At 40.1% G+C, this 12,042-nt stretch overlaps 4 protein-coding genes across 4 annotated transcripts; all 4 read right to left on the bottom strand.

Moving 5' to 3' along the window:
• Positions 1–1,336: 1,336 nt before the first annotated feature.
• Positions 1,337–2,299, bottom strand: LOC137914798 (psychosine receptor-like). The gene has a single exon (XM_068758293.1). The coding sequence runs from the start codon at positions 2,297–2,299 to the stop codon at positions 1,337–1,339; it is 963 nt and encodes a 320-aa protein (XP_068614394.1).
• Positions 2,300–4,221: 1,922 nt separating this feature from the next.
• LOC137914804 (B1 bradykinin receptor-like) lies at positions 4,222–5,337 on the bottom strand. The gene has a single exon (XM_068758299.1). The coding sequence runs from the start codon at positions 5,335–5,337 to the stop codon at positions 4,222–4,224; it is 1,116 nt and encodes a 371-aa protein (XP_068614400.1).
• Positions 5,338–6,798: 1,461 nt separating this feature from the next.
• Positions 6,799–7,812, bottom strand: LOC137914802 (B2 bradykinin receptor-like). The gene has a single exon (XM_068758298.1). The coding sequence runs from the start codon at positions 7,810–7,812 to the stop codon at positions 6,799–6,801; it is 1,014 nt and encodes a 337-aa protein (XP_068614399.1).
• Positions 7,813–9,225: 1,413 nt separating this feature from the next.
• On the bottom strand, positions 9,226–11,602 carry LOC137914794 (B2 bradykinin receptor-like). The gene is made up of 2 exons (XM_068758290.1): positions 11,583–11,602; positions 9,226–10,267 (listed from the first exon to the last, which is right to left on the bottom strand). Exons 1-2 carry the CDS (start codon positions 11,600–11,602, stop codon positions 9,226–9,228), a joined length of 1,062 nt encoding a protein of 353 aa, XP_068614391.1.
• Positions 11,603–12,042: the final 440 nt, after the last annotated feature.

Below are 12,042 nucleotides of genomic sequence, written 5' to 3'. Positions count from 1 at the left end.
GACATTACTATAATAATAATAATGCTTCTTTTTGTTTCAAGGAAAAAGAAATATAGCATTTTCATTATTTGAAAGGATACATGAATTTCAGTAATGACTGACAAAGTTTTTTTCAGTTGTAGATCAACACTGGAATTGACTTGCCATTTATACCGGTGCATTTAATCACCTTTGGCCATTAAATCCTTTGCAATGTTGAAAACAATTTCAAAATGCTCTTTTACACTTCATCACAAATGTCTTGTGATTACTTAAAGGTCTTTTTAATTAATACATTTGATGCTGTTGATTTTGTATTTAAGCATGATTCCATTAACTTCTTTTTATACCAACCAATCACTTTTCATTTTGTAATTCCTCTGCATTTCAGAAACAATACCACCTAATGCCCATTTTAAATTTTACACAATTACAATAAAAAAATGTATCACGAGCATGCTTACCATGAATTTCCATGAAAGCTAAATCACACACACAGGTCGTATTTGTATGCAGTTTATCTAATTGATCTAATATGAATATGATTAACTGCTCCTTGATCTTGGCCTCTGAGCAAACATTTGTTGTGTACAGTTTACTTTATGAGCAGACAAAGTTAAATGTAGTGAGTGCCTTTTCCCAGATAATAAACATGACAAAAGAAATATAAAATGTGGTCATTGGTATAACCTAAGGGATGAAATATAATAATCTGTTCTGCTCCAAAAATACTCACTCGTAAAATGCAACTCTCCTCTGTGTATGTAACTATTCTTTATAAGGTCAGTGCTGCATTCTTTTAAGATCCATTTTAAAGGCCTGTATGTCCATGTTTTTATGGTCTCTCATGCACCTGTGTTTAAGGTGCAGGAACACATGCTTGTCTGCATATACTTACACTTGCTGATTCAGATTAATATAGATAATGCTGTCAAAATACAAATAAGAGACACCGTTTATGGCTTATATCAAAACTCACAAACTCTACAAGGCTTCATTGGAGAGACTTGAAATATTTCTGTTGTGTCTGCAGTGTAGAGTGCTGTACTTATATTCCTGTCCACTAGAGGGAGTCAGATATTCATGTGACAATCAGTTGAAGCATGTTTAATTTTGAAGGAACTTTATGTTCATTAGGAATATAATCTGGGCAAGGAAATGAAAATATTTGAGCGACAAATGCATTTTTGGTTTCACAATAAGAGAAATAGAGAACCCATCAGCTTTATCCTTTCTGACATTTGGCAGCTGTGTTACATTTGAAGCAACATCTGTGCTGGAATTCATTCTTAACTTATGTCCAAGAATAAGTTGAGCACAAAGGTTAAACATTATTTATTCCTGCACGGTGTTAAATTTACACACTTTCATCAGTGCTTCGTTTCTTGTCCTGGAAGAAGAGAACAACCTGATTGACATTTGCCTTCCCTGTTCTAGTAATGAAGCAGTAAAACAGCGGGTCTGCAAGGCAGTTGAGGCTCGAGATAGCTCCGCCGATCTTGTTTAAATGCAAGAGCCATGTAGCATTCTTGCAACCTTCTACTACAGATTGCAGAAGCATGGCAACGTGAATGGGTCCGAAACAGAGCAACAGACAGAGCAGAACAGCCACCAGTAGCTTTGAGATCCTTTTACGCTCCTGCCTTTCTGTGGCCTGGTTTGATTTCACCCCCTCAAAGATCCTCCAGGTGGAGAAAACCACCAGGAAAACTGGAACAATAAAGCCCATGAAGAAGCGTGCTACATTAACCCGAGCTAAGTTCTCTGACACTGGTAGGATTTCAAAGCACAATGAAAACTTGTCATTGTCATAGTACGTGTCCTCCCACGTGATGGTGGTGGCATTGAAACATATCACCACCACCCAAATGAGAATGCTGACTGCTGTCGTTGTGCCAGTTCTCCTTAAGAAAGAGAACTTGAATGGATGAACCACTGCCAGGTAGCGGTTAACAGCAATGCAGCAAAGGAGAGCTTCGCTGGTGTAAAAGTTAGTGAAAAGAATATTGATAGACAGCATACAAACGTAGCCTCCATGGGCCCAAAGTCCTCTCCAGAGGAAGTCGAGCCACAGAGAGAGTCCAATAGCATAGGTCAGGTCGCTTATGGCCAGGTTGAATAGATACACGCCGAGCTCGTTCTTCAGCCGGATGTGCTGCCAGGCCACGTAGAGTGAGAAGGTGTTGAGTGGAATGGCCAGGATGATGACAGCCACATAGAAAAACAGAAACAGCTTCTTCCTGGAAGAGCTGTCCACCATGTAACACTCTGACAGATTGGTGGCCAGCGACAAATTTTCCATCGGAGAAGTGGCGTTCATAGGCTCACACCTTGTAAAGAAACAACAAAGACAACAGTACGTTACTACTTTAAAACAAGAGGTAGTACATTTTAGTACAACTTGGAAATAAGTTTGTAGCAGATTAACTCACGAAAGAATCCATATTGGTAATGCAGCATTCTGATAATCAGCTTTATTTTACATTTTAGATACATGATGCAACACCATGTTTTTTTTAAGTACACAAACAAATATTTTTTTGCATGCTACTGGCAAAAGCCTTTCCACGAGACAGCGAGTCTTTAAGCATCAATCTACTCAAGCTACAGAAAATCTAATTCATCTGAAAGTCTACTTACGCTTAATTCAGGCGTGACTCTGCTCCACATCCATTCTAAGTAATGTGAACACATGAAAACAGAGGCAGAGGAGTGATGTAGTTTTCATTCTGTGCTGAATCAGGAGGGAACAGGAAGAGTCAGCAGCCACCTGATTGTTGTCCTTGGCTACCTCGTGTCGTTTACTGTTTTATAGGACACAGCAGAACAAACTACTTGTGTTGGTGGATGATGCGGCAGATTTTAATTTACAAACTGTCTATGCGAGACTGATTGTCCCTTTGTTTGGTATGTCAACATCAAGCAGGTACATGAGATGCTGATTATTGGTTGAAGAAGGAACACTGTGTGAGTGATTGTTTGCATAATCTAGTTATGTTATGATTGAGCCTACTCCACCAAAACACACACACATAATATATAATATCCCTGTATACATATTCGTTTCAAAGAACACTCCTAGTGTCTTTGAACTCTCCCGATGAAACATTATAACATGTATAATGATAGGGTATACTGTACATCTCACAACTTTATTTTGAAGTGTTGCTTAACTACGTTAGAAAAAATGTCAACTAGATATTTAATGTTCATCAAACCCGCATGTATCAGCAACGCTTTCACAAATCATGCCATGGTGGCAGGGTTAGAAGGTTGGGAGGGCTTGCAGGGTTATTGATGAAACAACCAAGCAAATGACGAAGCAAGCAAGGATAGACGGCAAACAGAAGGCTTGGGGGTGCAGGACAGAGCATTTAATCCTTTACAGTTTGTAGAATTCTTATGTTTGGTGGCTCCCCTTTTGTTCCTCTGACTCCTTTTTACCACTGACTCCAAGAAGAAGCATTGGATCATCCAAGGAAATTAACTTAAATTGAATAACTGTCAAAATTCAGAGAACCCTCTGTGGATTTTCTTGAGCTGGAGAAAATATTTTTGCCGATAACATTTTTAATTTTCCCTACCTCGAGAATATTCCATGGATTGAAAAGTTTAGCAAACTGGGGAACTGGTTTGATCACGGCAGATCATGATTAGACACGGGGATTAAAACAGGACCAAAAAAAGCCTCACTATAATTAGACTCAAATAAGATTGTTTTTCTTATTAGATTTAGATAACAGACCCCTGGAAACAGATGTCTTGTAGGAATACATGTACAACAGACTCATACACTGGCGTATGAACGGTCGCACATGCCTACCTTATATATACATATAATAATAGATATTTTTAAACTGCTAAATATTACACTGACAATAGAAAGAATGTCATTCAGACATTTTTGGTAAATAGGAGGAAAAAGCAATAGAGAGCATTCCACAAATGCCTGGTTTTGTTTTCTTAATTTAACAATAAAATAGAAAGACCACAGAACAGCAGATTTGTATAATGTGAGTCCGGAAGTGTGTTTATAAAGGCCGAAAATACTCAAGCTGCTTCCATTTCCTCTAAATAGTATGTGCATTAGCTATAATTCCTGCTGTTACTTCCACCACAGACGTGTCAAGTGCCCCGATCATGCTGCTTAACAGCATTATCGACCTAGCAATTAGGAATTTGAGACTTAAATTCTGTACAGTATATCTGAGCAGCGGTGGAATTTCAGAACATCATCAAGAGTCACATCTGCTGATTTACAATGACCACATTCTTGATTTGATCTGTTCTGTTAACGTAAGTTGACAGCATAGAGCGTTGGTATGTTGTCATATCTGAACCTCTGCGCTGACGCCTTTTCCTCCTGTAGATAGAGCAAAGTTTCCTCCTAAAGTACTGCCCTGAGAAGACATACAGCAACGGGTTCAGGGCACTGTTAAGAAAGGCCAAATAGACAGAAACTTGACCCCCTGTATTGAGAGTGTTATCCCACGCCTCCTCGTCCAACAATTTGGCATCACACAGAGTGTCGAGGAAGGTGAAAACCTGGTAGGGACCCCAACAAAGGAAGAATACTAGTGTGACAGCGTACACCAGTATCACCGCCTTAGTGTCGTTGGTATCGTGGAATCCTCCTCCACCCACTTTCCTCCGAGCTAAAGCCTTGATGATGTTCCCACTGCTGAAAACGATGACCAGAAGAGGGATTACAAAGCCCACCATGTTCATCACAATCTGATGGCCAAACTTCCAAGAGCTGCCATGACTATAATCCAGTATACAGGACATCGTCCCAAACGCCGTGATGAACTTCACCTTTCTATGAACCAACGTTGCTGCGCTCAAGAAGAGCCCAAATATCCAGAGGATGAAGCAGATCACCTTGGCATAAAGTGTCCTTCTCAGCCATCTGGCTTTCATGGTCTTCACAAGTGCAAGGTAGCGGTCAACGCTAATCATGACCAGGGTGTAGCTGCTGGTGTAGTAGTTGATGGTGATGATAGAGTTGACCAGTTTGCATAAGGGCTCCCCATAAGGCCAGTTAAAGTTGTTGAGGATGTTCATCGCCCAGAAGGGGAGGCCACACAGGAGAATAAAGTCAGCCAGCGCCAGGTTGCTCAGGTAGATCTCTGCAACAGTCAGTCGATCCTTGTGGACAACGTAAACCCCCAGGACGAAGCTGTTGAAGAGGAGGCCCAACAGGGATAAGGTAAAGATGTATGGGGGGATGATGGTGTAGACCATCTCCCATTCTGCAGGAAGTGGTACCTCTGACGGACTCGGTGCAAGAGAAGCATTGGTGTTTTCAGACGACAGTTTCATCACAGATAAAAGCTTCATTGGCTTCATTACCTCCATTGGCTAGGAAAGAAAATACAAATCGAAAATGTATCAGTGGAATGCAATTTACAATATTCAAATCCAAACACAAAGTGCTGAGTAGCAGCTATTGAAAAGGAGATTAAAAGACGTAATTTGTTCAGAATGTCTTTACATGCAATAAAATACATAAACATGTTAGCTAACAGCGGCGTATGAAAAAGTTCATGAATGTCCGGTGAGCAAGACTCATAGAAACAGAACGGCGAATCGTCTATCTACAAAATGATAAATAGTGATATCATCAAAACATCGCTGTGTTTTTCCTGGACAAAAAAGAAACAAAACAAAAGGTAAAAGATCTTACTGTATGCTTCTTGGAAATGTTCCTCCTCTGGTCAAAACGCTAGAGAAAAGGACAAGTCTGGAACGGCGCTAATCTGTGTACACTCGGCTCCCGGGCAGAGTACACAGCAAGTCGGAGGAAAGATCTGCTTCAGGCGTTTTTGTATACAGAACTGCATTCTTCCACACTCATGGCTAAGAACTTCACTATATCAACGTGTTTATCAAAGAGTCAAGATTTGTTCCAAGATGAGATTACAGACAAACTGTGAATGCAGTGTGCTAAATCTGGTGGTGAAAAGATGAAGAGATTGAAAGTAGAAAAGTGCAAGAAATATCATTTAATTTAATTTCTAATGATTTGTTTTAAATGAAGTATAATTTATTAGCTCGAAAAGCATTTGTCTGACACCGAACCAGCAAGTGTAGTCTTGAGAATGTTAACATTCCTAAAGCTCAAAAGGAGTACAGAGATACATTTGTGTGCAATACTTAATGCAGCACCCATCCAAGGCTAAAAGGGTTATTGTTTAAACAGCTTTTAATTAATCTTTATTAAAATTATACAGTCAATCATTTCTAAATGTGTAATTGAATAAGCAGTGGAATCAGATTCATGCACATGCCTTTAAAAGTGTAATCCGATCTCAACCTCAAGCCGTATCAAGTAACACATGTGGCTGAAATCAAATGGCATTCAAACAAACAAAATATGTAGTATTTCTTTTATGTGTTAAATAAGAGGTAGTATCTTAAATGCTTGGGGTTGGTGCAGGCAGCCAATGCCTTTTATGGTGAAAGTGATCACAGCTTACGTGGATCATGGGATACATTGAGAACTTTTGTAAAGGAAATGTCATCCTGTATAAACAGCTTTCTTCTGAAAAAAAAGGCTCCATCCATCTAATAGTTGCAGATGATGCTTTATTGAAGACGACCTTAGATGCTCTAAATTTAGTACTGCAGCTTCAAAGTGATAAACAATAATAGATCTAACGCTTGAATGCTTTTTCCATTCGGTACAATTTGTTGGAAAAATAATCAGATTCCATTTCAAGATGTGAAGAAGTTCAAGAAAGCTAACTAAGAAAACAACAGGAACGATATATATATACTTGACATGCTGAATCCTTTCTGTGTATATGTAGATTTGGCTTAGATTTGGGTGTTCTCAGTTTTTTTAGTTGAGCTGAGGTTGGAATGACCGGACTTCCCCCCTTGCCATTTCCCCCTGCAGAACACGCGTCCGAACACTTCCTTTGCCCTTTCTTTAAAGTGCTTCCCCACAATCACATACAGGAAAGGATTCAACGAGCTGTTACCATAGCCCAGATAAGTTGACAATTGGGTGCCAATGTCCAACACAGTCCCCCATGTACAACCTGAGATGAGCTCATAATACTCCAAGGTATCCAAGAAGATCAGGATCTGGTACGGCAGCCAGCAGAGGATGAACACAGCAAGAGCGGCCAGAACCAGGCGGGCAGCCTTGCCTTCCACGTTGCTTCTGTTGCTTTTTCTTAACTTCTGGCTTCCCCAAAGGGCTTTAATGATGTGGAAACTACAGAAGGATACAATCAGGACAGGGATAAGAAAGCCCACTACGCTGACAGTCATGTTGTAGCGCAGCCTCCAACCTTCATGGGGGTATGCCATGTAGCATGCGCGAACTCCATACTGTGGGAAGAACTTGACAGAGCGGAACAGGATAGCAGGGAAGCTGAGCAATATTCCAGCAATCCAGATAATAAGGCAAATCCTGTGTGCCCAGAAGGTACGCCTCTGGGTCAGGGGTCTGGTTAGAGCCAAGTATCGGTCCACGCTTACAAGGGTGAGGAACAGCACACTGCAGTAATAATTCATCCCAATGACAACGTTGATCAGCTGGCACATACGCTCCCCAAACGTCCAGTTGAACTTGTTGATAATGGTTGCGACCCAGAACGGCAGGCATGAAACCATGAGGAGATCGGCTATTGCCAAGTTGCTGAGGTAGATCTCAGCAACGCAGCGTTGCCACTTCTGGAGGCAGAACACACAGAGAACGAAGGAGTTGCCGATCACTCCAAGAACGCAGATGATGGACATATAGGCAGGCTGCATGGTGTAAACCCAATCCCAAGCATCTGTTTGGTTGCAGGCGGTCTCAGCTCCTGCAGGTTTCTCCATAACAACCCTACTGATCACTGTGAAAGCTGTAGGACAGTAACATCCCTTTTAGAGGTAAAAAAAAGAAGGGCGTGTTCAACAAACAGATGCACATCAGGCAAACCTTTTAGCTGTGCAAACATGTTTTTAATGCATGTGTTCCTTCATCACGAGCCGAGCTCCAGTGTGAAAGTGTGAAAGAATAATATATTTAATGGCGTGTGAATAATGATGTTTTATTGGACAGCGCAGACACATGCCGGTGTGTCACTGCTGTCTGAGGTGCGTCTGGGCAACAGATGCTCTAAGAGGCATGTTTGTGTTTGACCCAGGCCACAAGTTCACACATGCATAAACACATACATTTTGATGAGGATCAGGGTGTATAGTGCAGATTAGATTTTAAGAAATAATGGATACAGTTCATTTTCCAAGATTTGAAGGCTGTGCTGCTGGACCTGTCGAAATAATTTGTTTTTCAAGTAACACAAAGGACAGACAGCAAAAAAAAGAAAAAAGATTATGGGAAATTTAGTTTTTGCGTAATCCTGAAAGATAGAAACAAATACATTTTGAAGTAACTCCGTCTGCCTACATGTTTTTTGTTTCACAGCAATTTTCAGCCCTGGCAGTGGCAGTAAAGCCTCACTCCTAACACAGGTTTCCTGTTTGGCCTGCCATGCCTTCGTTTTGCAGACAACTAGGGGCGTAACCTTGCCCACAGCCCACACTGAGTCAACATCAGGCCATTAAATGGTGTGGGTAGAAACGTATACTAGCCCAACTTATTTTCATACAGCCAACAAAATGGAGCACGCTTGTAAGTCGTGTGTCACCAGTGGAAACACTTAGACTGATTCCTGTTTTTAAATTCAGCAGACAATGAGTCAGAAACACTCAAAAAACACTTTGCAAGCAGTTTGTTGGGCGCTCTCCCTTTTAGGTTTTTGTGCTGGTGTAAACAGAAATAAAGAAAATGTTTAAAATTAATCAATATTCATAATAATTTACTCATATGCATGTTTTATTTGATAGTTATGTACAAATACTGGTACTGCGTATAATCTGAGTTTTCAGATACAAAAGGCCAGAACATTAAAATAGTATTTACATAAATTCAGGTCATTAAAAATACCAAAATATCTGATGGAACTGTTATAAAGTTAGAACTCCAGGTTATGCAGGTTATGATTTGTCACTTATAATAACTTAATATATTTTAAATACAATAACAAATGTATTAACAATTTTAAACACCTTTTAAAAGAGAGAACATTTGCTCAAGCCAAAATCTCAATATTTCATTTGAGGAAGAATGATTTAGTGTCTTTATATTGTCATTTGAATTGCACACATTCTCACAAGACAAATCATTGAATCCACCACAGTCACCTTTCTTTTGTTGGTGGGAACAGTGCTTTTGAAAGTCATAGTTTAATTGCCGGTCATCCTCATTGTGGATGACTGATTTGAACGAGTGGATTCAGAAGAGCCAGTTTTCTTATCGCCAAACTGCTTAAAAACTTCTGCAATCTTTTTCCGGAAGTTCTTTCCCACGATGACGTAGAGGATGGGGTTGAGGACGCAGTTAGAGAAGGCCAAGTAGGTGAATATCTGGTTGCAGATTTCTAGAACGTTCTTCAGGTGACACCCTTCCAGGACTTTGCTTCGTAGCAGCACGTCCAGTGCGGTGACTATGTGGAACGGCACCCAGCAAATTAAGAATGCCAGAAGGACCACCAGGACCAGGGTCGTGGCTCTTTGCTCGGTCTTCTCAGCATTCATCCTCTCTATTGCCTGCATCTTCAAAGCCTGAACAATTTTCAGTGTGCAAAAGGAGATGACGGAAATGGGAATAATGAAGCTAAAAGCAATCAGTAGCACGTCACAAAGCAGCTCTATGGTGTGGTTTTGGTAATCCAGAAAACACGCATGTATTCCATACTGATGGAAATATTGTATGTTCCTAAAGATGAGCGTGGGGATACCCAGAATTATACCAAAACCCCACATCAGCAGACAGCTTATTTTGGCATATTTTGGCCTGCGCATCCTGCCATAAGACATTGTATACACTAGTGCCACATAACGGTCTATGCTAACCATAACCAGGAAATAGACACTGCAGTGGGCGTTCATCTTAATGCCCAGGTTGACGACTTTGCATAGGAACAGGCCAAAAGGCCAGTTGAAATCATTGAATATGTTGACAGCCCAGAAAGGCAAACAGGACACCAGAACAAGGTCGGCGGCAGCCAGGTTGCCCAAGTAGATCTCAGCAACAGTGCAGGCCTTCTTATGGAGGCAGAAAACCATTAAGACAAACACATTCAATATGACTCCAAGTACGGTGATGAGCAGGATGAACACTGGCTGACTGGAATTGAGCCACTTCCAGGCATCTGGTCGAGGGCATTCAGTGCCATTTGTGCTGTTGAGGTCGGCGTATAAAGCTGTGGTGTCGAAACTCGGAATGCTGTGGGAAAATGAAACATTAATTGACATTAAAAGGCCTTTCACGTTTTATGCAAAAGCAAAAATGTTTCTGCTCCCTTGCAAAGAAATATACCTGTGGCCTGCTAATTGAACCTCATAACACATAATGAGGTTTATCATAATTTATAATTCATGCAATCTAACTCTTTTGTCTCCTCTCTATCTCGATCTGGACCCAGGTCCCCAATTTTTGCCACAGGTTACGCCAGGTGCATCATACTGATCCTCTTAATATTTGAACAAGTACTTTTTTGTTCACGTAATTGGCAGAAAAGCTAAATAACAGCATGGTGAAGAAGTAAATACACTGTGTGCTTCCATATTCCAGGCGACAAAACCAGTGATATTTAAGTTTTTCAATATTCAACTATTGACCTTCCTTTGTTTATTGATGTAACTCCTTTCTATTTCGATGTGATTTTTTGGAAAAGTGGTTCTGCTGTGTAATTTGTTGTCGACACTGGCCATGCCTTTGCCCACTGCAGAAATGCTGATTACAGGGTCATGCTACAAGATGGCCTTATTTTTTTCTTTTTTTGTTGAACATATTTTCTGCTTGCACCATTCCTTTCAGGCAGTGGGAACAACAGCAAAAAACATATAGTACTACTATAACAAAATTACCTAACAATTTACAGTGGCATTTGAGCCCCTGCAATCAGCTGATCATTACAATAGCTGAGTGCTTTGCAGGCCAACTCCAAACCCAATCATAAAACACAGCGGTGTATTTAAGTGCCCGTCTCCTTCCTGTAAATCAGATTGCTGTTGCAATCACTATTTCCTGAATTTCTTTTTTTTCATGTACAGCCTTATCTTCACCCATCAATCATAAAAGTATTTTCTTTAAAACTGTTTCGAAAGCACGCGGTGGAGGTTTTGCCATGATGCCATCCATTGCAGCAGAGCTCTATTAAACTTAATTTCCCTGGAGTTGTCTGATACCATCTTAACTTTCCAGTAATCAGTTTTGCGCTGAACAATCACCTTAAAGTCAACTGCATTTCTAAGCTCTGCTTATATGAGGACACGTTTAACGCATTTATAATCAACAACAATCAATAGAGATGGAAGTTAAGATGGTGACCTGAAACGTGTCAGAGAAGTTTGTTAATGCTACTGCAGATAGAATATACCATCTATATTATAAGGGGAAAAATGAATGTGTAAAATATTATATATATAATATATACTTGGCATTTATAAAAGGTCACACATCTTATGTACATATATGATTATTTCTCAGATAATTTGTACTACACAAAAATATATAAAGAAACTGTTTTATACCATACCTTGTAGGTTGAGGAGTCATCTCTCGTGACTGTGTCCAGATGTGATGTGTCCAGATGTCTGGTTGCACTGCTCCTGTTCCCTCCCTTACTCTACTCTAGTCTGTCTGTGACTCGCACTCTTAAAGGAAACTGCAATTAAACAGCCAAAACGTCATTCTTCAGTCGACATGCTTTTCTTTTTTCTCTCTCTCCTGTTTGTCCCTTTTTTCCTCTTCTTCACACTTTGAAATAAAATCCTGCTGAGCAGGTCTTTGAGTATTTTTTTAATTCAGATAATGACCACTCTGGGATTGTAGATGTGTTACACATGCATACAGTCACTCAAGTCTGTGTTTTGAAAAAGTATGTTTTAAATGCAGCTTTTCATTTAATGTTATGTAAAATATTCTGAGGTATTATTTTGCTCGCTGGAGACTTTTGGATACTTTTTCTTTTTTATTGAAAATGTTAAATATTTTCT

The sequence above is a fragment of the Brachionichthys hirsutus genome, unplaced genomic scaffold (assembly GCF_040956055.1).
Source record: "Brachionichthys hirsutus isolate HB-005 unplaced genomic scaffold, CSIRO-AGI_Bhir_v1 contig_611, whole genome shotgun sequence".
NCBI classification, from domain to species: Eukaryota; Metazoa; Chordata; class Actinopteri; order Lophiiformes; family Brachionichthyidae; genus Brachionichthys; species Brachionichthys hirsutus.
The sequence above is the reverse complement of the archived record's forward strand: the minus strand, read 5'-3'. Positions and strand labels throughout refer to the sequence as shown.

Coding starts and splice junctions, on each gene's coding strand:
- LOC137914794 (XM_068758290.1), bottom strand. CDS start 11,602: ATGACTCCTCAACCTACAAG. Junction 10,268..11,582: donor ATGACTCCTCAACCTACAAG/GTATGGTATAAA, acceptor ATTTTCCCACAG/CATTCCGAGTTTCGACACCA.
- LOC137914802 (XM_068758298.1), bottom strand. CDS start 7,812: ATGGAGAAACCTGCAGGAGCTGAGACCGCCTGCAACCAAACAGATGCT.
- LOC137914804 (XM_068758299.1), bottom strand. CDS start 5,337: ATGGAGGTAATGAAGCCAATGAAGCTTTTATCTGTGATGAAACTGTCG.
- LOC137914798 (XM_068758293.1), bottom strand. CDS start 2,299: ATGAACGCCACTTCTCCGATGGAAAATTTGTCGCTGGCCACCAATCTG.